General features: G+C 39.5%; 1 protein-coding gene across 1 annotated transcript in view; it reads right to left on the minus strand.

Annotated features, from left to right (window-relative positions):
• Window positions 1–479: 479 nt before the first annotated feature.
• The window catches only part of PLD5 (phospholipase D family, member 5), a 56,731-nt gene continuing 32,436 nt past the window's right edge, over window positions 480–24,774 (minus strand). The window contains exons 3-7 of the mRNA XM_009871204.1: window positions 13,558–13,755; window positions 10,819–10,958; window positions 8,054–8,219; window positions 2,730–2,844; window positions 480–715 (exon numbers count right to left, since the gene is read on the minus strand). Coding sequence (XP_009869506.1) covers window positions 480–715; window positions 2,730–2,844; window positions 8,054–8,219; window positions 10,819–10,958; window positions 13,558–13,755 — 855 coding nt within the window. The remainder of the gene's footprint in view (window positions 716–2,729; window positions 2,845–8,053; window positions 8,220–10,818; window positions 10,959–13,557; window positions 13,756–24,774) is intronic.

Below are 24,774 nucleotides of genomic sequence, written 5' to 3' on the forward strand. Positions count from 1 at the left end.
TATTTATTTCAAGGGAATGATTTACAGGGGTTAAAGTTTGCTTACTCATTTATGTTTTTCTAATACAGTAAACCTACCATCTATTTGTATGTCAAGATAACTGATTTTAGAATGCTGTTTCATAGCTTGAACCTTGCTTTTGCCTCAGGGTTCATTCTAGCCAGGATGGCAATTAGGGAAAGTCCTAAAACTGAAACAGAAAAATGGACAAATGCTGTTAAATTCAAATGCGGTACAATAACATGGAAGCAAAAATGACATTCAGTGTCAGAAGTAACAAATTTGAAAGTCTTAAATAATTCAATATAGAGAATATAGTTTAGACAGTTTGTATATAAGTGTGCTTTTTCCTAAAAACAGCCCCCCAACCAAACCTTTTTTTTTTGCTTTTTCATTGTTTTTTTTGGTCTGTAAATATGAAAGAGGGCTACACTCCAATGTAATTCTTCGTTGCCATACTAAGCAGTAAAATAGTCCTTCTAATTCATATTGCTCATGGCAGTCTTATTTGATGTTGCTTTATTAAGTTTATGATTAAAGCAGTTTGGGATTTTTGTTGGTTGTAAACTTTTGGCATAATGTGAATACCAGTCCCTTTCAAAAACAGCCTTGAGTTGCTTAATGATGCTTGTGCTGTTCCCCGCGTCTGCTTGGTTGATAACAAGGCCAGCTCCAGCATTCTGCGTAAAAGCATTTCCTACCCAATCAAAATTACCTACAAGGAAAGAAATACACAGTGAGTTTCTAATATCAAAAATAAAAGAAGAAAAAAAAAAAAGCCATTTCCCTAAAGGCAATCAAGCATGACACAATGCCATTTTCTCCAGTGCCTACCTGGGCAGAGATAGAAATAAGTTTTGTGTACTAGCAGTAAAGAAAAAAACTCTCCTACATACCGGTGTGTAGTGCAGATCATTTCTGGAAGTTTAGCAGCTCTAATCCTTCATAAGTGAAAACAGGTTCTTTTATTTATTCAAATATAACTTGCTCTTCCTTTTGTGTATATCATACTATTACTTCATTTAGTTTTTCACAGGCCTTTTCAATGCCAAGAAAGAAAATACTTTTTTTGCTTTATAAACAACTTAAAGTAGAGAGGATGGCAAGCACTTCGTCCATAATGCTGAGCCAAACCACTAGATCTTTTATGGTTTACCCATTCATAGATACTATTTCAGGAAAGAACAACAGGTTTTACTGTTTTATGCTAGTTATTACCTCCTTTGTTGAAATCTAAAATAATGAATGAGCATTTCAAATCTTGATGATTGCAAGGCAAAGAGAATAATGCCATTAACGGAAAACAATTAAGCCTGGTGTTTCAGTTATTTCTTTTTATTTCACTACCTTTATAGCATATGCAGTATTTTGGAGAAAAATGCTGTTACTAGAGGTCATATTTTAAAACAATACTTGAACATACATAAAACATAGCGGTATCCGAGAAACTTAAACCCGTTCTTTCAGTGTCACTTCAGCTATTTCAGCAGGAAATGTTAAGAATTCTAAAGTCATCAAGGATGGTAAATTGAAGCCTCATCATAAAGGACATTTCTTGCTATGCTTTCCACTAAAAGATCTATCAGGTCCTTAACATGCATTTCTATTACTTTCATACAGCTTTGATTATTTGTTTCTTTTATTTATATGTATCTAAGGATGTAAGGACAATAGGAAAGAAAAAAACCCAAACAACTCAGCTAAGGATCCCTGCAGTGTAATTTGATCTGGCTATTGGAAGGAATTTAGCATGGAGTAAAAAATTTATTTGGGGGAGGCCTCATAAAGCATTTGGAAGATGAGAGAGAAATAGGCTGCACTACTTGAAGTGAAAAATAAGATTTGGATAGGTTAAGAGAGCTGTGCATGTAGAGCCCATCAAGGTGAGCTTCTCAGAGCAGCTCTGGGCTGTATCTCTACACTACTTGGGATCCTGTACTCTTGCGTGTGCGGGTGCCTGTGTCAGGGTTGCAGCCTTTGCCCTCCCTCCCTGCCTGTCTCTGTGATCACTGGATTTAAGCCCTTTGCAGTTAAGTCGGGAAGCACGCAACTGAAGCTCAAGCTGCAGAATATTAGAACGTGTGTTTTTCTCTCCTGACTTTATAAAATCTCTTTAAGTGATTTTTAATTCAGTAGCTGTTTTCTGATCCTGCATCTCACCCACAGATCCAACAGCCAGATGTTTTCAAAAGGCAGTTTTTAGCCTGCACTCAGTGAGCATTTGACTGACGACAAACTTCTGCTACGTGCTGTATGGCAACTTTACTTAAATACACCTTTAACCCAAAATACCAATTAGATATGTAACTAATGTTAGGAGGGTGTCTGAAATTACAGTAAATGGAATAAGACTTCAGAAGATGAAAAACATTTGTATGGTATTTACCAGGATTATGGAAAATGGAGAACAGTCCATCTTCATTGGATTGAAGAAACAAGAGAATATGTTAATAATCGAATTTATTCCTACCTCATAAAGTGTGTTGTATTTGTGATTTAGTCTGTCCTTTAAATACTGAAAGCGGAATGTTCCTTTTGAGAAACTGATTCAAAACGAAGAGTTTTTAAATTAGAAGAGGCTCAGAGCTCAGTCTTCATTCAGGTTCCCAAAGAAATGAACTATTATTTTAGCTCAACAAGCCTATCAGCTGTAGATTCCTCATGTACAAATGTATGTTACTTCAGACTTTTGGCTACCAACTAGAATTTCTTCAGATGTGGTTACTTACCAATGTACGCAGCTCCATCAGTAACCATATATTTGTTACGATTTAGTTTGGGAAGGGAAGTGTTCTTCTGTTCTTTAAGAAAGCATGCACTCTCTTCCTCAAGGTCAAAGAATTTCTGTCATAAAATAAAATGGAGCGCAGGTTAATGAGAAACGTTCTATAATGGACAGAAAAAATATGGTCTATTCACTCCTCTTTATTGAAAATGAGTTAGTGCTACAGAACAGCTTGAGATTTTATAGCCAAGCATTAATTTTAATAAAACACTGCAGATTCTATTTCCTACTAAATTCTCATAGTCTGTGATACTCGCTATGCCTTGGCATTCAGAACTACACAAAGTATAAGGCTACTGCATACTAAAAGCAATTCAGTGCCAGGTAGTAAAGGCTAAGAAAGGAACAGGGAAAAATGCATCTTTGTGTTCTGCATGATAAGAGCCAGGAACTTTTCTTTAGCTCATTTCTTCATTCATCAAGGGACACTTGAAGTTTGCTGCAGGATCAAGATTGGCAGGCACACTAACAGCTATATTAACACCTATATATTATATATTGCATAGTTTCCATCAGGAAACTTGCTGATTTCAGAAACTTAGAAACTTCTACGGATTAAATCTGGAAAACGCATGTGTCTTACCCTAAAGGGTGAAGTGTGAGTTATTTTTTTTGTTGATTTCTTTTTCCCCCCCTTTTCTTATTTGTTTTGTAATTTTGGAGCTACATGCACTCCTTGTTCACATCAGTGCCAGACAAAAAAATGAGATTTCCAGTATAAATCCAAGTATTTGTTTCATCAAGGAAAGTAATACTGGATGGTACGCAGTGCAGTTTTATGATCCATAACTATCACAAAGTTGTTCCCTTAAACAGTCTTGGAATTTTCTATGTTATCACATGCTTACTTACCTGTACATGGTATTGTTATCTTCTACAGCTTAATATTTGTAATGAGTTCAAATACTAGCAAAATTACAAAGACAGGGCTTTTTTTTTAATTTAAAAACAAGCACAACCCTGTTTGAGCAATTGCTTTATAAAGGGCAATAAAAAAAAAATCATTCTATGTAAAACTGTAGTATCTGTCCTTTAAATTAGATTTATACTGTATGTTCACATCTAACTAAGCTGCACTGAGAAATCATACATTTAACCACAGATTTTTAACATCACTAGCAATTACAGCACTAGACTTTAAAAATAGAACAAACCATTTTAGCAGCTGTAAAGTTTACTACGTATGAGGGGTTAGTTGTTAGACATCAAGACTGCAACTGTATGCCTGAGGAACTGCTCTACAAACATGCACCCACCACAGAAGGTATGTACTTAACAAGCCAGAGATGGTTCTGAACCTTTATGAAAGGGTCTTGAATTTTTTGATAAAGCCAGAAGCAAATGGTCGTGTTTTTCCTCACACCACAAAAATGGGAACAGAAAACAGCCATAGCATCACAGAATTGTTGAGGCTGGAAAAGACCTCTGAGATAATCAAGTCCAGCCTGTGACCCAACACCATCACTTCGGCCAGACCACGGCACTAAGTGCCACATCCAGCCTCTCCTTAAACACCTCCAGGGATGGTGACTCCACCACTTCCCTGGGCAGTGCATCCCAGTGCCTGAGCACCCTTCTCTGTGAGGAAGTGTTTCCTGATATCTAACCTAAATGTTCCCTGATAGGGTGCCCATCTCACAGTAACTCTTCCCATGGCTGTGGAAGATACTGGGACTAACGCCAATATTGTAGGGAATGGTCTAAAACCAGCAAAGGGGTAAGGCACTCAATGCTAAGGAGACAAAACACAACACGCTGCCTTCTTGCCAGTGCAATGAGATTTAGCAAAAATGTTACATACCTTGACATAAAAACAGTCAAGCATAATAATCATATAAGCTCAGCGTTGACAATGTGCTGAACTGAAAAATCTTATGTTAGCGAGCAGTTTGTACAATAACTTTGCAAGGGAAAATTTCAGATTCGGGCAGAAAAAGATAGAAGGCTTGAAAAATGTAATGTGTTCTCCTCACAACAGCAGGGAAACCATTAACTCCTTGACAGTACAGTAGGGAAACCCATCTGCCCTCAAAACAGAATACATGCATATGTAGCTCAGCTGAGCAAATGAACCAGCCCTGGCATTAAGCAGCACAGCCAAACGCTCTCCAATGCATGCCTTCAGCAGAAGCACCACGTTAATAATACACTACCTTCTGCTAACATTTCATTAATCTTTTCTATCCTTATTTTAGGAGTTTAGAGCTTCAAAATTAAATTAGAGCTTCAAAATTAAATTAGTGCTTAGAAGCAAACACTTTGTTTACTCGTAGGGCAGTTCTGTTTCTCTGAGAACTCTTTTTCTTTTCCCTTCCTCTTAGCAGGAACACACTTGCACAGCTCAAAACGAGATTCATGTGAAGGCTCAAGAACAATTTGTGCTGTAGATATACCTGTCTGTTCCATGTCATTCCTTCCTGGTCTCCAGTTGGCTAAAGACACTTTGTTCTAGTTTGTACTTTCTGTGGGCCCTTCAAAACTATACATCTTTCTCTGCTCAGCGCCACACTCTGACAAGGAAAAGGTTTATTTTTCACCTTGTTAGCCTATTCCTTCTCCCCCATACACACACAGAGTTTTGTTTCATTTGATTGTGGCTAGAACTGATGAATACAAAAGAAATGCAGTTGTACAAAACCAGTGCACATCTGACATGTTTTGTGAAGCAAAGGAATGTCATGATGGAGACTGTGGTGCAGTTTCAGCAAAAATGAAATAGGTACCACTAAACTCTGAGCCTTGTGCTATTACTCGTACCAAGGCTTGTTTAAGGCAATGACTTAGCCAGTGCGTGGAACATGTGGTGCACAGCACAAATGAGGTACCTGAGATATGTTTTACCTTTACAACCTATTTAATTCTGGGACCGCCTCCTTTTTTTTTTTTTTCAAAATTGCAGATATTCTAGCTAGAGTGTCTACCTAGAATAGATGTCTGAAAGAATTTTTTCTCCTTTTAGCATCTAGTTCCTGACAAGATAAATTCTGTACTAAAAATTTTGCCTGCTGTAAATAGATGGAAATTGATATGAGTACGTAGAGAATCATAGAATCATTCAGGTGGGAAAAGACCCCTGGGATCAAGTCCAGCCATTAACTCTGCTCTACAAATCTCACTCCTAAACCATATCCCCCAACATCACATCTAAACGACCTTTAAACACAGAGACGGTGACTCCACCACCTCCCTGGGCAGCCTATTCCAACGTCTGATTACTTCTTCTGTGAAAATTGTTTCCTAATGTCCAGTTTAAACCTATCCTGCTGCAGTCTGAAGCCATTCCCTCTTGTTCTATCGCTAATTACCTGTGAGAAGAGACCAGCACCAACCTCTCTACAATGTCCTTTCAGGTAGCTGTAGAGAGTAATGAGTCCACCCTTAGCCTCCTCTTCTCCAAACTAAACAGCCCCAGCTCCTTCAATTGTTCTTTATAAGATCTATTTCCAGGCCCTTCCCCAGCTTCGTTGCCCTCCTCTGCACTTGCTCCAGCACCTCAATATCCCTCTTATATTGAGGTGCCCAAAACTTGACGCAATACTCAAGGTGAAGCCTCACCAGTGCCGAGTACAGGGCGACAATCACCTCCCTGCTTCTGCTGGCCACACTGTTTCTAATACAAGCCAGGATGCCATTGGCCTTCTTGGCCACCTGGGCACACTGCTGGCTCATATTAAGCTGTTTGTTGATTAGAACCCCCAGGTCCCTTTCTGTCAGACAACTTTCCAGCCACACTTCCCCAAGCCTGTAGCGTTGCATGGGGTTGTTGTGGCGCAGGTGCACGACCTGGCACTTGACCTTGTTGAAGCTCATACCATTAACCTTGGTCCACTGATTCCAATCTGTCCAAGTCTCTCTGCGGAGCCTCCCTACCCTCATGCAGATCAACACTCCCACCTAACTTGGTGTTGCCTGCGAACTTACTGATGATACACTCTATGTCCTTATCAAGATCATCACTAAAGATGTTAAACAGAAATGGTCCCAACACTGAGCCCTGAGGAACACCACTTGTGACAGGCTGCCAGCTGCATTTAACTCCATTGACCAACACTCTTTGGGCCCATCTGTCCAGCCAGTGCTTTATCCAGCAGATCGTATGCTCATCCAAGCCATGAGCAGCCAGTTTTTCCATGAGAATTCTGTGGGCAACAGCGTCAATGGCTTTTTGAAAATCTAGGTAAACAACATCCACAGCCTTTCCCTTGTCCAATTAGAGCATTAGCTGTCACTTACATAAAAAATAATTTTGAATATGTAAGTAGAATTTGGATGATAAATACGGAACAAGCTACAAGTTTCTCTAAATGCAAGTGGCTTAAGCAGTGTCAGACATGTATGGGCTTTTTGACTTAAAAAAGACACTTTGTGCTGCTTCTTACCTAGGAAACTTGCAGTTACATGTTATAACAAAAATCCATATTTTTAGACATGCACAAATAACAGTGTGTAAAACACAAACAGTACTTGTTTTTTACAATTGTTGTCAATTTTAAGATGTCAAAATGATTTATTAGATTATCACTTTAAGTCAAAATAATTCAGCAGATTATTTAAGACAGTTATCTGCAAAAAAAACCCAAACCAAAATAAAAAAAAAAAACACAAAAAGAAATTGACCCAAGATGACTGATTTCCAGTGTGCCTCAATTTCATAAAAATTAATTGTAGCAAATTGAAAGTAGTACTTACCATACACTGTTCTCTAAAACAAAGGTAACATAGACGGTATTTCTTATGAAAGTATTGCATGTCTAATATGGTCACATAAGAGTTGATCTAGTCTTCACAATTCTGACTTTGTAGCCTGAATTTAATGTAAAATCTTAATTATTTTTGCTTGTACTTTGTATTTGACCTGAGGGAAAGTAGATGCTTACACAGCTGAACAGTAAGGTTACATAAATCCAGACTAAACCACATTTTTGTGCTGTCACATTTACCCTTATCAGCCAGTATTAACAAGACATATGACCACGATTTACTCCCTTAGCTTTCCTGTGAAAGACCAGATACAATGTTTTACACAGGCTGTCCACCACACAGACTGTCTTTTGGCATCATTCTCCGTTTCTGTTTCTTGATTTCTAAATCTGTTCCTACTAGGAATAAATTTAGTTCATTATCTTACATTTCCTATGTTACTTAATGAAACTGAAAGGCTTTGATAATATCAGAAAACACTTCTTCTCAGCTGTGAAGTTTTCCTGATTTTGTTGTGGGATGGGAAATATCTTAGATTTTAAAGCAAGAAACCAAGATTATACTTACAACTTTCAAACTACAGGTTGGAACTTCAGTGCAAATAGCTTTCAGAGATGAAACAAAGTTAAAAGTAAGGGGATCTGTGTCTCTTGAGAAACTTATGAGAAGTCGTACTTTAATACTTCGTAAAACTAAGGCTTCTCTTATCTTCCCATCTAAATACGGCCAGTACCTGTGAAGAAAGAACACAATATATTCAGAGAAAACTAAAAAAAAAATATTTTGATTTTTATGCAGCCAAGTCTAGACACCATAGAGAAAACAAAACACATGTGAATGTCATGTTCGATCTCTTGAGGGAAAGCTGTTCTCATTTAAAGGGATTCTCACTAAACAGATCTGCGAGCACCCTTCTCTGTGTCATTCTGCCCTGCACCAAAACTGTCACTGCGGGGATAGCCAGGCTGCAGATGGTTGAGCACATCTCCCATCCGTGTAGGTGCACGGAGAGCTGCCAAAACAAAATACAGGAACCTTGTCTGCCCACACCTGGGAGAGTCACTCCTGTGGCGAGAGCAGCGGAGCTCTTGACGTGCCGGAGAAGCAGCAGAGCGAGCTGCAGCTAGAGGGTGCTGCTAACCCAGCCCAGACACAGGCACAGGCAGCATTTTCTCTCAGCTACACGAGGGAACAGGAACACGGGATACCTCCTCCCTGACTGACACACGTTTTTTCCTCTGTACTGGCATCATACAGGCTGGGGACTGGCATTTCTTCTGCCATTCCTTGCTTGTGAAAAGGAGAGCTGCTGCCATGCAGGGTGTCTGCATCCCTGAGGAGCAGATGAAGACTGCAGAATCACAGAATTGCCTAGACTGGAAAAGACCTTTAAGATCACCAAGTCCAGCCATTAACCTAACACTGACAAGTCCTCGGCTAAACCATATCCCCAAGCACTTAAATACCACCAGGAGAAGGGGACTCCACCACCGCCCTGGGCAACCCATTCCAATGCCTGATAACCCTTTCAGTAAAGAAAATCTTCCTAATGTCCCATCTAAGCTTTCCTTGACGCAATTTGAGGCCATTTCCTCATCCTGTCTCTTGTTACTTTGTAGAACAGACCGATCCTCACCTCTCTAGAGCCTCCTTTCAGGCAGCTGTAGAGAACAATAAGGTCTTCCCTGAGTCTCCTTTTCTCCAGGCTAAACAACCCCAGTTCTCCCAGCTGCTCTTCATAAGACTTGTGCTCTAGACCCTTCACCAGCTTGGTTGCACTTCTTTGGACACACTCCAGCACACCCACGTCCTTTTTTTGTAGCGAGGGGCCCAAAACTGAACATAGTGCTGGAGATGCAGCTTCACCGGTGCCGAGTACAGGGCGGGGAAAAAAGATGGGTTGTTTAAACAGGCTGCTATCTTTTTCTGACGAAGACTGCAGAAATTCTTCCAAGAATGAGATGGTGGCTTCCACGGTGTCATTCTCACAACTGCTAGTTCAGTTTTAAGTTCCTGACCTCTGGCGGGAGCAGGTCAGGACAGGGAGAATGAGATAAAGAAAATGTATGCTTGCTTTGTTCCAGCAACATCAAGGCATTTAGCCCAACGAAATCTGAGCTCTACAGGGCAGGAAAATAACTTACAAGTGAGAACTGAGAGCTGACAAGGTAGAGAAGCTGTGGCACTGTGTCAGACAAAGCTATGCTGCAGGACAGGTGGCTTCCCTGGATCGCCCTAATCCGGAAGATTTCAAAATTCTCCAGGCACAAGAACAAAGGAGGAGTATAGCAGTTAACATCAACTGCAACACTGTCACATACTAAGACCCTTTCCAACATAAACAAGAAGCATGTGGGAAGCATGTTGTGAAACAGATTCCTAGAGCACTACCCATAATTCCTCCACTATGACAGAGGCTGTACCTAGTAAATCTATGGGAAAAACCTCTCTTGTAGACTTGAAACAATTTATGCTTGATATCAGTCAAATAATAGTGGGAGTTTTTTTGAAAAATTTGAACATCTTTAGGCAAAACTGGAAAAAAGCGCATAAACACATGTTTAGTTTGGCTTGGTTCAAATAATTCACATGGATGGAATGATGAGCTTTGCAAGATGCTCAATTCATTGTGCATGTTATCAGAGGGACCACTGGATACTTGCCTTCTGAATTGGATGGTATTATTACACTGTACCTTCAGTTTTGGATCATGAGTGCTTTTTAATGGGCCATAGAAACAGAGTGTTTAAAAATAGCTTGGGTTTGTTTGTTTTTAGCAACTGTCAGTTAATCAAAAATTGATATAGTTCAAATGTAATCTATGCTGAATTTGGAATTTTGACGTATATGCATATTTAAATAAAATAACGACATCTCCCGCACTGTATATGAGAACTCACAACATGTTACTTCTCTCTTACACACACACACATGCACACACACTTATATTGAATTTCTGTATGATACTCATAAAATGCCAGTAGCTGTGTTATCAAGATAGTAAATAAAATAGTGTAAGAAACAGGATTAATGCGTAAGCAGGTTCTTGTATTCCTGGGTCCCAGTCACTTGCAGATGGTCAGACTAGACAATTTCTGATCTCCTTCGATAGGTAGATCCAAAGCTTAGGACCCAGAACTGGACATGTCTTCTTAGGTCCCAATTCTGCTCCCATTTAAGTCAATGGCAGAACTCTCACTGATTTCAATAAGAGCAGAATTGGGCCCCAAGAAATTGGTCCACAGTAGTAACTAATCTCCTGTGGGTTCACTTTCTCCAGCAGATCTTATTGGCATTAACAAGACCTGCTAGTCCTGGACATGGACACTCACCGTTTAGCATTGGTGTCAATGACGATCGGCAAGTAGTCCATGACAGCTATGTATACAAACTGTTTCGCATCATCGATAACACTGTATATAGCTTCAATATCCAGGACTCTGTCCTTTGGGCAGAAGAGTTTAGGTGAATTCTGCGAAAGGAAAAGTTCAAATATGGCATTTAAAATAAGTGACTTATTTTCTCTTCTCCTTGTTCTTCCTGAGATGGCAAATAGTATTTTTTATTTTAGTAGAGAATAGTGACTGATACCTTCAACTGTCCTGCTAGAATACCCAAAGGTACAAAGGAGAGGTATTTGCTTAATTTCCCCTTAAAAGCCTCACCATTTAGATGTAACTGTGGGGAAAATGCAGAAGACACAAACTTCAAAACATCCACTGTCATTAAAGCTCTATGTGAAGTCACATTTCAGAGGATTTTGTTCCCAAAAGTCCCAGGACTGCTTACTATTAGATGGAGTAATATCTGTGTTCTCGCCACATAAGCCTGAGCCATCACTTGTGAACAGGAATTAAGACTATTATGTCAGTCCCGTCCAAAGTTCCATGTAGAGTCACCATTTGCTCAGTCACTGCCAGACCGCTGCTTTCCTGATGCCCTATCACCTTCTCACCTTTGCTAGCTGCTTGGATTGCAGCTGACACGTGGATTAGTATGCTTTCTTTATTAAGCACAGATCCTGGGGTTTTGTGTAGTCTTTTGTTCTTTCAACACAATGCCTACCACTGTTTTTTTTAATCACTGCCTGGTGTTCTTAAGGATTTACTACAACTAAGCTCAGAAAATACTAGTAAATTAAATGAAGCAAGATTTCAAGAGCAGTATTACAGATCCATTCCTGAATAGTAAGAAAAACAACCAAAACCTCTTACATTTTATCAGCCAGTCTGGGAGACGTTTTTGTTGCTAAGCAACACTATAGCCATGATTCCTGAGTATAACAAAAAAAAATCAGTGACTGTGTTATGCTTGTTGTTTTACACAGTACAAACATGAAAAGTGAAATACGTTTTCAAAGAATGAGTTTCGACTCAAGAAAAAGTGTAAAGTGATTTTTTAAATAGAAATTATCTGAAACTTTAGGAGGCTATTGCACTGAGATTTTATTCTTACACTCTTAGTATTTTCTTGAATAGATGTTTAAAGTTTTTTAGTTTAACAGCTAAAGAAAAGAATTCTTATGCATTGTCTTTTTCAGGTGTGTTCAATATAAAGATCAGAAAGCGAAAGACATTTAGAAGGTAATTAGAAGAAAAAACTTCTGTTAAATCTCTCACTGCAACACTTGTGTTTGTGCATTCCACTTGTTATCGTGTGGCATGGCTGACCCGCCTGTGGTTCTAGAATATTTTAGAACTCTCTCCATACTAGTTGTATTGTTTTTGCTGTTCTCATCCAACACCCATTCGATACTTCTCTTCACCTACTCTCACTGGGCAACAGTACCCTGCCATGCCCCTGCACAGGGGCATTTGCTGTCCCAGACTGAAAGGGAGGGGCAGCACCACCAGCCCTGCCCACAGGCAGAGGAGTAAGTGAACTGCCTGGCTCGTGGAGACTTCTTATACATTGAAGATCAGACAGCGATGTTAACGCTTGTCCACCACACCAGTCCAGCATAACTCCAGGACTCCTTTTCAGAGGGGCATGCTGGTAAACACTGAGACTTTGACAGTAGGTGAGAAATTTGTTGAAGAGCCTGTTTCCAGGAAGAAGCAGCCCAATTGGCTGTGGCTACAAATTCAGGCAGCTCTTGGAGATAGGCTTCACTCATCTGAGATTCTGAGTACTAGTGACTGTTCTTCTGCAAAGTGCAGAAGAACAGCTTTTGTAGAGCTTGACTCCACTTGTCTTTGTCTAGGATCCCAGATTCCTTAAAGTTGGCCTTACCCAGCTTTCCTTACTGTACCATTCCAGGACTGGCTTTCAGACTCCATTTCTTGCAGATTGCTTAGAAGGGAGTAGGAGTTCATTTCACAGCTCCTTAGCTATCTGTCCGAAAGTCAGTCTCTAATTTAAGCTAGTCCTTAAGATTCTCCAGAATCAATGGAAGCGTATGTCTCTTCAGATGGTTATTAATTCCTGGTGTCTTAGGCACGTCCAGATTTTTGGTTGAAAATAGCTCTCTGTCTCTCCACTGATTGTAGGAGTGTGAAAAATCCTGGACACCTGAACGTTGCCTGGCTCCCGGCAGGTGAAGGTAAACCCTGCCCTGTACAACTACTCATCTGCAGCAACATCCAGCCCTAGTGGCTGTAGAACTTAATAGTGCTGCATGCCTTGTGTTGTTTTAGACATAACTGACTATAAAGCAATGGGGGTTTGCCCCTTGTTTTATACAGAATGGTAAATAACTTAGCAACTTCATTATATTCCTGCTTTTGAAGGGGTTGTTTTTACTCATGTAATCACCTCCAAAATAAAAGACACTCCACATCTTTCATCATCTCTTATCACTGTTTGTACTTTTTTCCAGTTTTGCTACATCGCTGTTGCGATGGAGGACTGCTCCAGCTCTTCCCATTAAATATATACACACACAGACAGTGCTTCTATGGGGATTGCTGCTGAATTTTAGAAGCTTCAAAACGTCATTTAAAAATAAAGCTAAAGTAGGTAATGCTCTACAAAGTATGAGTGTTTTCAGTGGAAAAAGGTGAAGAGGATTAATCCCTATAAATCACATTTTCTCCCTTCCCTCCCTCTCTGCAACTCATTTCAGAACTTACCGACACAAAAGCTTCTGATTTGGTCTCATTCAGCTGCAGTGTCAGTTTATTTTGAGTATCGTACACTCCATATAGTCTCTTAGACCAACTTGGAGGTATTTTATTCTTGTATCTTAATGAGCTGTACAGGGCAAATATCCTTTGTAAATCCAGGACCAGGCAGCTACAGTTGTACACAATGACACCAAGTTCTTTCATCTGTGAAATTAAAAGTTCACATCATTAGTGATATTTTGGCTGATGGATCTGTGGGAAGTATGCAGCGAGAACATTAGAGTGTTTGAGGAGTATCTTCCAGAAGCGTGCCTTTCGCTCTGTGGTAGTACTGTGGACTACACAACACTCCAAACTATACTCATTCAAAAGCAAACACATAAGGTAAATCTTCAAAGTCAAGAGGAAGCAAAAGCCATAACAGAGTATGTCAGAGATGCATGTCCTGATAGAATACAACACGCATTATGGATAGACGCAACTTAGGAGAAATACCCATTTGTCATAGGCTTAATTTCTGTTCTAGGTGTTGCCAAGGTTTACTCCTCCTGGCTAGAATGGATCTTACTTATTTATTGTTTTGTTTACAGGGAAAGCACCCATTCTGCTGGATAATGTAGGAGCACACACTGCTACCAGTGACAGTTTCTAACTTCAGAAACAATTTGTTTTCTGTGACTTCTGCAGAAGGTGACAGAAACGGACTGAAGTTATTTCTCTGCTGGAGAAGGAATATGATGTTCCAGTTTCAAATGGAAGGAGGAAAAAACTGATGTTTAATGCTATCAGTAGCTAAATTTACTGTGCTATTAAATCCAGCGTGATCCAGTACATAGTATACTGGGTTCTTAACTCCCCGATGGCTATGGTGTAGTATCTTACATAGGGTACTCCAAATTTATAGAATCATGGAATGTGTTGGGCTGGAAGGAACCTTTTTCTTCACATGCAAAAAAAAATGCAAATAATTATTCTCTTCTCTCATGAAAAGTACTCTTAGTGTCAACATTCTCATATATTAAGTAGGAGGAAAAACAGCCCAAGTAACTATAAACACCATAGTACAATTAAATGCTTTAATCTTCTATGGACAGTGTCTTGTTTCACTATTTAAGTGAAGGAATGTCTCCTGGTCATTATAAATCTTGGTCTGTCAGTGATTTCATTAATTGCACATCCCTAGTACTTAATCTTTTGATAGAATTTCATTTACAAACATATTGCCTGGCATCTGTAATCAAAGTGTAACCACATGCACACTCTCCCTTCCTTTACAATAGCTCAGGAAGGCACTGCTGTGGGCACAGATGCTATTTACCTCTCATTATCTGCATTTCACACTAGTTCAGCCATCTCCAAAAATAAAGCAAGAAAACCGGCATGTATCCATTGGAAAACAGTATGTAGGATAAATATTTAAAGGTTCCATGCTGGTTTTCTGCAAACAAACTCTCTTGGTAGCATGTCTCAGAAGTTGGCCTGGCATGATGAAGAAAATAAGGGGAGTACAAACCCTCCAGCATACCCATTCTTTGACTCCAAAAAATCCCCACTGCTTTTATTCCCCTAGATGAGATCTCCACAGTCACATGGAGTAGTTTCTGGTAAGAGCATATCTTTTTGTGAAGCCTGTAGGAACTCTGAACCCCAGACTAACGTTATCTTAGAGCTTGTTCCTGTGCAATCCTCCCTGAACGCAGATGAGAACTGCTCTGCAAGAGTGGGCAGAGGAAGGCAAGTGAAGGATAAAATTGAACCTTCACTCTCTTTCTATGGTGGGCGAGAGGAAACAGCAAATCCTGATATTCCAATGAGAATGAGACTCGATGGATGACACATTCTTCAAGCTCCTGACCTGGAAATACCACATACATAAGAATATACAACACTGAGCCACCTCATTCCCAAAGACATACTGAATAGCTGCAACACAAGAACATTACCTAATACTCTTACTGCCTAAAACAGAATATTTCTGCAAGTTTGTTTAATTCAGAAAAGATATGCCTGCACAACCTGAAATTTGAAAATAGTTGAAAAATACAGACTACTTCCTGCACTGCAGCCTTTCACTTACAGATAAGCCAGTAAATTAATTCTGACGCTAAATAAAAAATATTCCAAGGTATGCCCAACACCCTAATCAAACACTCTATTTGGAATAACATCTTTGTTTTTTACCCTGGGTGCTGCTGTCTTGGAGGACGTTCCTGTATTCAGTTCTAGCCTGTCCCTGTACTCTACGCACTGTTTGTCTCCAAACATTTTTGACTATACATTATCACTGTTTTCACTGTGTGCTGCCAATACCGCTCTCTTAATTGCCAGGCATGCCATTGCAAAGAACTTACTAATAGTATTCTGTTACATGTATCTGCATAATGTGGTTTAATCAGCTTTTCATGGCTGTTAGTTGATTCTGACATAATTATGTGGTTACAGTTTTCTTTTCATTTATCAGTCCCATTATTACTATTCCACTTTATCCCTCCCACTAAAAGTAAAGCTAAAATAGTGTCCTAACAGTACACCAGAAGCTGCCAGGGTTGCATCTGCATGAGCAGCTCTCCTTGGAGCAGGAGTTCTTGCAGCATGTCCTCTTCCTATGTATTAAAGGAATGCTCTTCTGCCTAAGTGCTTCCTCATGTACAGAGACATGGAGGAAGCTGAGGGCACTCACGGGTGTTTTTAAGTGCATGTTTTACAGATCACCAGCTAGCCTGACTGTAAAATGAAGCATTAGGTGTGCTTTACTGCCAGCCTCTCCTCATAAGCAGAACACAGGGCCCAGCTTGTTTTGCACAGGAACTTGACCTTCTCGTGGGAGTGGGCATCAGCAGGAGCCGAGGTGGTCCCATGGCTGAGGCCCTGGCACTCACCCACTCGCAGTGGTTACACTTGAGTCACAGACTGGAATGAAGCCATTTCAAGAGCTGTATTTACAGCGGAGTCATGAACCCTGCCTTCCCACGGCATTGCATCTTGCAGTTGGCTTCTCTAGCGGCAAGCACCGATCAGAGCTTTTTCTGCTTCTGAAGTGTGCTAAGAGCTCTCCCTCCCATGAAGTCCCCGGCACATGATACAGACTAGGCTTCTCGTTTCCCTCTCAGGGCAAACACAGTTATCCTCTTTAGCTAGCTGCCTCTTGTCATTAAGCTTTTATGAACTTAAGTTCAAGTTTGACTGAACTTGACAAGCAGATTCAAAGTTACTGGAAGAGAGCAGACAGCAACTCTGATGCTTAGAGTGCAGACCTCATTTTCTTAGGAAACCAGGTTAGATGTCAGTCTGTCACCTCATGACTATCTTAGTTTATGTATGATACATCACCCTGAAATCAAAACAATACCAACAGCTCTCATGTATGGAGCAAAACCCGAGCTGTCTCCTTTCTTGTAGAACAACCCCAACAGGTTCAGAAATCAAAAAAATACACTGTTTCAGAAGCACCTTCCAACTGAGCTTATTTTTACTTCTATACTCTGAAGCGAGGAGAGACTGCTCTTTTTCCAATTAATCACAAAGTCTATCATCCTGGAGGCACTGCAGAGAGGGGGCAGCAAGGATGTGATAGTGACAGATTTAGTACAAAGTGGTATGTCATGTAGATAAGCGAACAGACTTTCTCTTCAGTTTGAGAGTTGCTGTTATTATAGGCTTTTTTAAAAAATAGTTTCAGAGGAGAAACATAGGAAAACACATTTATATGGAAAGAAGCAAAATCTCAGTGTTGCTACCCCTGCTTGTAGTCACTGAAACCTGCAGCAAAGCATAATCTGAGGCATCTGTTAAGGTACAAGTCCTTCAGGGCAAGAGCTCTTAAGGAAAGGGAAGTATTTCTTTATCCTGAGTTTTAAAAGCAACTCACACAGTAATGAAAATATCGCTGTAAAACTGAAGATCTCAAGAAATCTAAACCTTAAGAAAACTAAGTAAGATAAATCTGAAATAAAAATAAAGAAGTCACAAATCTGATTACCTCAAAATGGAACTGAAATATTTGGATGTTCCAGTTGCAGAATTGCTTGTGATTGACATTTTCAGGGTATGTGCTGGGAAGAGGAATGCCTTTCTTCACAGAGCATTTTGTGTCTTCTCATGAGCAAATTTCTCTTTGTTAAGAACCTCCATGAGTGTTCTTCTCAAAGAATGGAAACACGGGAGATGGTTTTCCTTATTCTTCCTAATAGAGCAACTATTAGAGGCTACCAAACCACCATTTGTCTTTCTTGTCAATAAAGGCTTTCTTAAACCATCAGAGGACTGAATGGCAAGACTCAAAAAATGGTGGCTTAAACCCACTGTACAATGGTGCTCTAACTTCAGAAATCAATTAAGCCACAAAAAGTAATAAATATAGTCTAGCTAGAAAAATAGCGATTTTTATAAGAGGAGAAATTCCTTGCTAGACTGGACAAAGAGCAGGATTTCACAGAATTTTTACTTATTCTTTTTCCTTGTACATTTGTAGGCATCATACACAAAATGAAAAAAAGCATGGAAAAAGAACCTAAACAATACCAGTTGTGGACCCACAGCACTTTAAGCTCCATAAACTGAGAAACAGTTATAGCAAGACTTTTCAAATACATTTGGATCATGGGTTAGACAGCATGTCCTCATCCTGTACTGTGCAGACTAGACAGTGGTTTTTATATTTACCTTGAGCTACACTCTAAAAGACAACCCCACTGTGTAGGCAAGGTACTATTTGACCTACATAAGAATGGCACAATCTGGTTCACAGCTTGCAATACCTGAACTGTGGCAAGCACAGTGGCAGGCTTTAGAAAACTCCTTTTAAAGTTCTTTCAAATAAAAAGTTTTTAGTAATTGCTGACACTCAAGTTTGGTCCTGAAAATATAAGTAGATCTCCTCGGTCATTAACTGTCATTTGCCTAAAAGCTCTGACCACTAGCAGGTCCTGGGCATCCATTGACTGTGCTACAGAAACTCTGGATTAAATACAGATAGTCGATTGTGCACTAAATTTACTAAGAAGACTTTTTATATACAGGACTGTGTGTGCATCTGCCATTTGTCCATGTTTGAAAATGTATGTGATTATAATTTTAAGCCTGTGATTTTTTTAATGACCGATTTCAACATGAATGACAGCAAAACCAGAATCACAACAGGGTAGAGTAATGGGAGTAAAAAAACCCCACACTATACTAATAGATCAATTACTAAGGCCTAAAAAGACCTAAGATTTTCAATAGCTTCTAAAGAAAAATAATATACAAAGGTATTCATTACCATCTTAAAGCAGAATATAGATATTTATAGTTCTAAACTTATCTTTTGATGAAATGTGCTCTAATTGGCTAGCCTGTTTTAAAATTGTGTGGCTTAAGAAAAACCTTGTGAGGAAGAGGTAGCAATGCATCTTCAAAGCAGAAAACCAGAAGTCCTCCATGTCCGTATCACATTAGAAAATAAATCCCATCACAATCTTCCTTTTTCAGCCATCTGCTCTATTGATGCAGAAAACTCAGCAAAAATCAGTCTGTTTATACAAACAATATAAACACAATTTGTTTAAACTATGGACCACTCTGTGATGATGTTCATGTAGAATCTACCACACTGAGAGTGCAAGTTTGGGCTTTCTTACTGCTGGTGATGAAACTCACTAACAAACCAAGCCTCACACATTGCACCTCTCAGAGCAAGCCACAAGGCAAAACTGAATCAGTTCAAAATTCCTTGCTATACAGTCTATCAGTATAATTAGTATCACTTGGCATAATCACAGCCCAATTTATCATTTTCAAATGACTTTTCAGTTTACAGTTTCATTACCCTCTCAAAGCAAGCACAAGTGTCTTTTTAGGGGAAACGCAAGCTTGCAACTGCAAGGGACCATTTCTCCAGGACCACGTTTGATTTATTTCTTTATTGCAGGAATCCTAATTAACTTGAGTTCTAATTTGATTCTATATCTCTCTTGAAAAACAGTTTTTGTTCCTTATATCAAAGTAAAGTGCAGGACAGGAAGAAAAGGAGAACATTGTGCTGGCCTCCATCTCACTGCTGGCAAGCTGCATCACGTTTCAGTACTGGTGTCATTCATACTACATTAAACAACTCACTACTTCAGTGGAACCATAAAAATATTAAAAAGCGAAGTAAAAGATCCTGCTAGCTTCTGGGAAGGCCTGTCCTGTCCTTTGCCACGCATACACACACCACCTGCTGCCTCTTCCTATCTTCCTTGCATTGGAGATTGTCCTGTCGGCCCTTATCTCATGCAGCTGGAAATCACGGTACATGATCTTAGTATTTGTTCTCATCCTACCTAATGCTGCAAGAGGCAGCCTCTGTAAATCTTGAAATTTATGTGTGTGCTGTATAACACAGAGCAGAGAGTGCAAAGGACTGAGCTCAGAATAAGGACAATACTTATGTCTAAACATTTCTCTCTAAGTGCATAGTTTCTTTGAGGCTTTCAGATTCGCAGGCTTCAGGGAAATGCAACAGCATGTAGTTGACTAATTGGATGCATTATTTATAACATTACTGACACACACAGTGGATTTTCATTTCACAAACAAAATAGGGTTTGGTGGCAGGCATGCTGTGGACACAAACTGGGACAATGACATGAATTATTGCGGTAACCATTGAGCCTTGCCAGACTACCTGATCAGAATTAGAAACCTCTTCTCTTGATGTAAGCAAAGAGCCAAAGGCTCTAATTAATTTTTGACTGAGCCTTGATTAAATTCAGTGTTCAGGACCTTGAAGTAAGCGAGGAATCCATGAGGTTTAGACAGGTAAGGTAATTTAGTGAAACAGTTCACAGGCAGCCTCAGGACAATGGCTAGCCTGCATGAAAACCTGTTTCATAAATCCATACTTGCTCTTTGTCCCAACCTTCTGAGTATACCTTAGGTATTTGCAGGGTTTCTGACTACAACATAGAAACAACGTCTCCTGTAAAGATGTGGTCCTGGTATATGCTCCTAGGAAGAAAACTTGGAATTCAATTAATACATCATATTCGTGCCTCCTGACCCTAACAGTAAAATTTGGAATACATTAATTCATGCTTCCTTAATTCCCTCTTTTTTTTGCTAAAGCACTATGTTGCATGTACAGCTAAAGGTCATTTGGGACATCTGAAAAGCTTCTTTGTACTTGCTGAAGTAGTGGATTCAGCTGAGCTGTCGCGTGGCTTCTACTACACAAACAAATAGTAATATACATGCTATGACAATATCACGATGAGAACAAGAATATTAATCTGTTTATTGCATGAGGATGTGACCTAGGTGTTTTCTCATATCTCAAATCGTGACAGATGCTGTCCCTGTGGATATAAAAATAGTTTATTTCTCAATAGTGTGTAACAGCCCCTGTGCAAGAAACAGGAGTATTTTGTGCCAAAGATGTCACAGATTTAATACACTAATAAGAGTCAGTGTAGTTCTTATGTAAGTTAACATTGAACAGAACAATGAGGAGAAAAATCCACATAAAACAAGTATGAGACAACTTTAAGGTTTGATGCCAATTGCATCTGCAATATTGGCTAGTAATCACTTTAACCTTATAGGAAAAAAAAATACCTGAAAAGATACCTGAAAAAATTTTGTTCAAATTCAGCCATAACACTAACTTCCAGTCTTAAAACTAGAAGATCAAATTTATTTCTCAGTTTCTGTTTAAACTGAGCTCTTTGTTGGAGCACATACAGAGTTGAAGGTAATAAATATAAGACACAAAGATGATAAAAGATGTTTTCAATACATTTAAGCAGAACATACATCATGAAACTGTAGTTTATATTCATGGTGTATTTATAAATGGCATATGTAGGTTCTGTACCGATGCTGCAGATATATTTACAAAATGATTTGTTACCCAATCATAGAAATCTATCATATCACAAAATTTGAAAGAAATGCCTAATAAGTCATTATACAGATTAGAAAAACTTGATGGTCCAGTACAGGGATTCTCATGACTTCTGCAATTTTCTGAAGATATACCTTGCATTCCTGTTTGCATGCATTGCCTGCCCAATACACTTCCCTCAAGTAAGGTTTAATATCTTGCCACTGGGCAGTTCCAGGCAAACATCCATGATTTCACTGTTTTGGTGACTGCTGTTTACTTAGCAAAGTTAAGAGAGGTGACTGCATGGTAACTTCCAAACTATGCCTTGATGCTTATGACGACAATATCAAAATCTGAAAAAGTTGACATTAATTCTGCACATTCATATGGAAAGAATGCTTTGTCAGAATCTGTTTTGTTCTGCTTGATGACTTATGGATATAGAAAGATGAGATTTTATACTGAACTACAGAACCATTATTCTTTTTGTAAAATGACTGAAATCATTGTCCTTCCTTGCCCTGAGTCATGGAGATTTACGGCATGGTATTTCAGCCTGATTTACTGTGTGTCTTTTACATAGGACAATTCTAAATCCAGTTTTCCATGAAAGGATTAAAGTGTTAAACTGGGACGTGACTGGGCTGCTACATTTGGGAATCTTTTGGAGTTGAGACACTTCTGAATGAAGATATTTATCTAGAAGGGAACTATCATCTGTGCAATATCAAAGTGTGTGTGTGTGGGTGGAACCACATATTTGGAATACACTTTCAATATTATTTTAATGTTGTTATTTTAATTGTTTAGTTGAACAAGACTGATCAGATGGGGTATGCAAATAACTAAATCTCTCTGAGGGGAATCTGCCTCCAACCATTAACATCACTGACCGAGATCAGTTGCCAGCACACTCTTGTGGGAGATGACAGCATAGAGTGTGGTGCATTAGATCCCCCTCAGAGATTCAGCTGGCTCTTAATGAACAAGTTCTCTTTCAGCATAGCATAAATCACAGTTTGGGAGAGTGGTGAATTTACTCCCTTTCTTACATCTGTGTAAGCTTAGAGATTATTTAACACTCTACCATCGGCTGTTGAGCCAGATGCTGGAGCCCCTGGATCAGACTGTGTGACCTGGGACAAACAAAATGGTTAATGGTTGGACTCCATGATCTTTTCCAAGCTAAATGACTATATTTCTAAAAGGCCACAGTGGTTTTAAGAGCTCTGACTCTACTGGCCTCTAGAGCCTATCCCTTAGCTGCTGACCTCCAGCAGCAGGCTCTGGCACAGAAGTCCAGCACAATCACTTTTACGTGGTCCATGCAATCTGGTTTGGACTTGAAAACAGCAGTGGGCAGGGCAAGTAGGTGCAAACAGCAATAGTTATGCCACCTCCACTTTGTGCAACCTGTCTGCAAGCCAGTTCTGGTGAAGAGACCATAAAACTGTTCTAGTGCAGTACCTGCATTAATACATATTGCTGTCTCAGCATGCCTGACTATTTCAGAGTTTCTTGATGAACACAACACAAATAAAACTACAGGTCTTATAAGTGCAATTGGTTGGAGGGTTTATAAATTCAAACTGAGCCCTTCTGTTTTACTGATTACTGCAGACTGACCTTATAAAGGTGTGTCTGGAAACCCTTCTCATCACTGTGACCAATGTATTTATAAATTTATATATATATATATATAAATAATGCAAGGCATTGAAAAAAAAGCAAGACAACTGCCTGATACACTATTTGTGAGATTATACCAAATAGTTTTTGCAAATTTCAATAGCTTAATTCTTAGGCTATGGAGTCTTCATCTCTAGGCCACGGATTCACGCAAGCATATCTCACTAGTGCTGTCTATTCATGACACTGCCTGCCTGTTTGCTTCAAGACAGCAGTAGAGGTCTTTAAAAGTTTTGCACACACCTATATGAGTGATTTTCTATCCTCTCTGCGATGGTGTACAGTGTATGTTCTGCCACGTGCCACGCTTTAACCCCAGATGGCAACTAAGCACCAAACAGCCACTTGCTTACTCCCCCCATCCAGTAGAATGCAGTAGAGAACCAAAAATAAAATTTGTGGGCTGAGATAAAGACAGTTTCATAGGGCAGAAAAGAAAGGGGGGAAAAAAAAAATTAGAATATACAAAATATGTGATGCACCATGCAATTGTTCACCACTCACCAACCAGTGCCCAGTTGGCTTCTTAGCAGGAGTGTCCCCTGGCCAGCTCCCCCCAGTTTATATACTGGGCATGATGTCATATGGTATGGAATATCCCTTTGGCTTTTTTGGGTCAGCTGTCCTGGCTGTGTCCCCTCCCAGCCTCTGCTGGCAGGGAGGGACGCGAATCTGAAAAGTCCTTGACTTAGTATATAACACTGCTCATCAACAACTAAAACATCTGCATGTTATCAACATTTTTCTCATTCTAAATCCAAAATGCAGCACTATACCAGCTACTAGGAAGAAAATTAACTTTATTCCAGCTAAAACGAAGACAGCACTAAATTCCTGCATGCCTCCAGTTCCCTAAACACTTCTAGAACCTATTCAAAACTCTCCAGTCTAATAATCCTAACTCACTGATATTATTTGTCAAGTGTCTGAGGGACCATGCATAAACCAGAACCAGAGACAGTCTCTTTGCAACATCTTCTATGAGTCTTAATATAATTAAGATGTAGTGCTAACATGGCAAGTATTAAAAAGCAAGCAAATGATTATGAGGTTAGTTTTACTAGAAAAGGTTCTTCCCTTGGACTGTGGAGATCCAATTACCTGAATATCCTATGCTGCTTTGGATAGAAGTGAGTTTATCTGTTCAAACAGGATATTCCATTGATTCGCTCTGCATGTTTATTATTTATAGATTTACAATTTATTACTGATTACTCCAATGGTAGGTAAACCTGTTTTATAGAACTTTCACTGAAATAAAAGTTGAGGAGAAAATAGATCTGGAATTTCAGAGGTCAGAGACAGAGTAATGAACAGACTTCTACAGCCAACAGAAATCAAATATAAATATACAGCAAGCTGTATTTTGCCCTTTCTTACACTAAACGCAAACACATTATGTGGATGATGCATGTGAGAATAGAGCACAACAGTGGGAGAAGTATGATAAACAGGAATAGCTTTCTAGCACCTCAGAGCTGAGAATCAGCTCTGTATCTAGAGGAATTAGCCAAGCTGGGGAGGATGAGAAGTCTTTTTAGCTCCAAATGCAAGGTGAACATAGAGCCCCATGCTCTTTTCAGTCAGTTGATCACAAAACCAGAAGCCGCAGGTGTAAGGAAGAAGCAAGAGCACTATCAGGCAGTAACAGAAGTACACGCAGAACACAAGCAGAGCAGCCGCATTAC

The sequence above is a fragment of the Apaloderma vittatum genome, unplaced genomic scaffold (genome assembly GCF_000703405.1).
Source record: "Apaloderma vittatum isolate BGI_N311 unplaced genomic scaffold, ASM70340v1 scaffold1966, whole genome shotgun sequence".
Lineage (NCBI taxonomy): Eukaryota > Metazoa > Chordata > Aves > Trogoniformes > Trogonidae > Apaloderma > Apaloderma vittatum.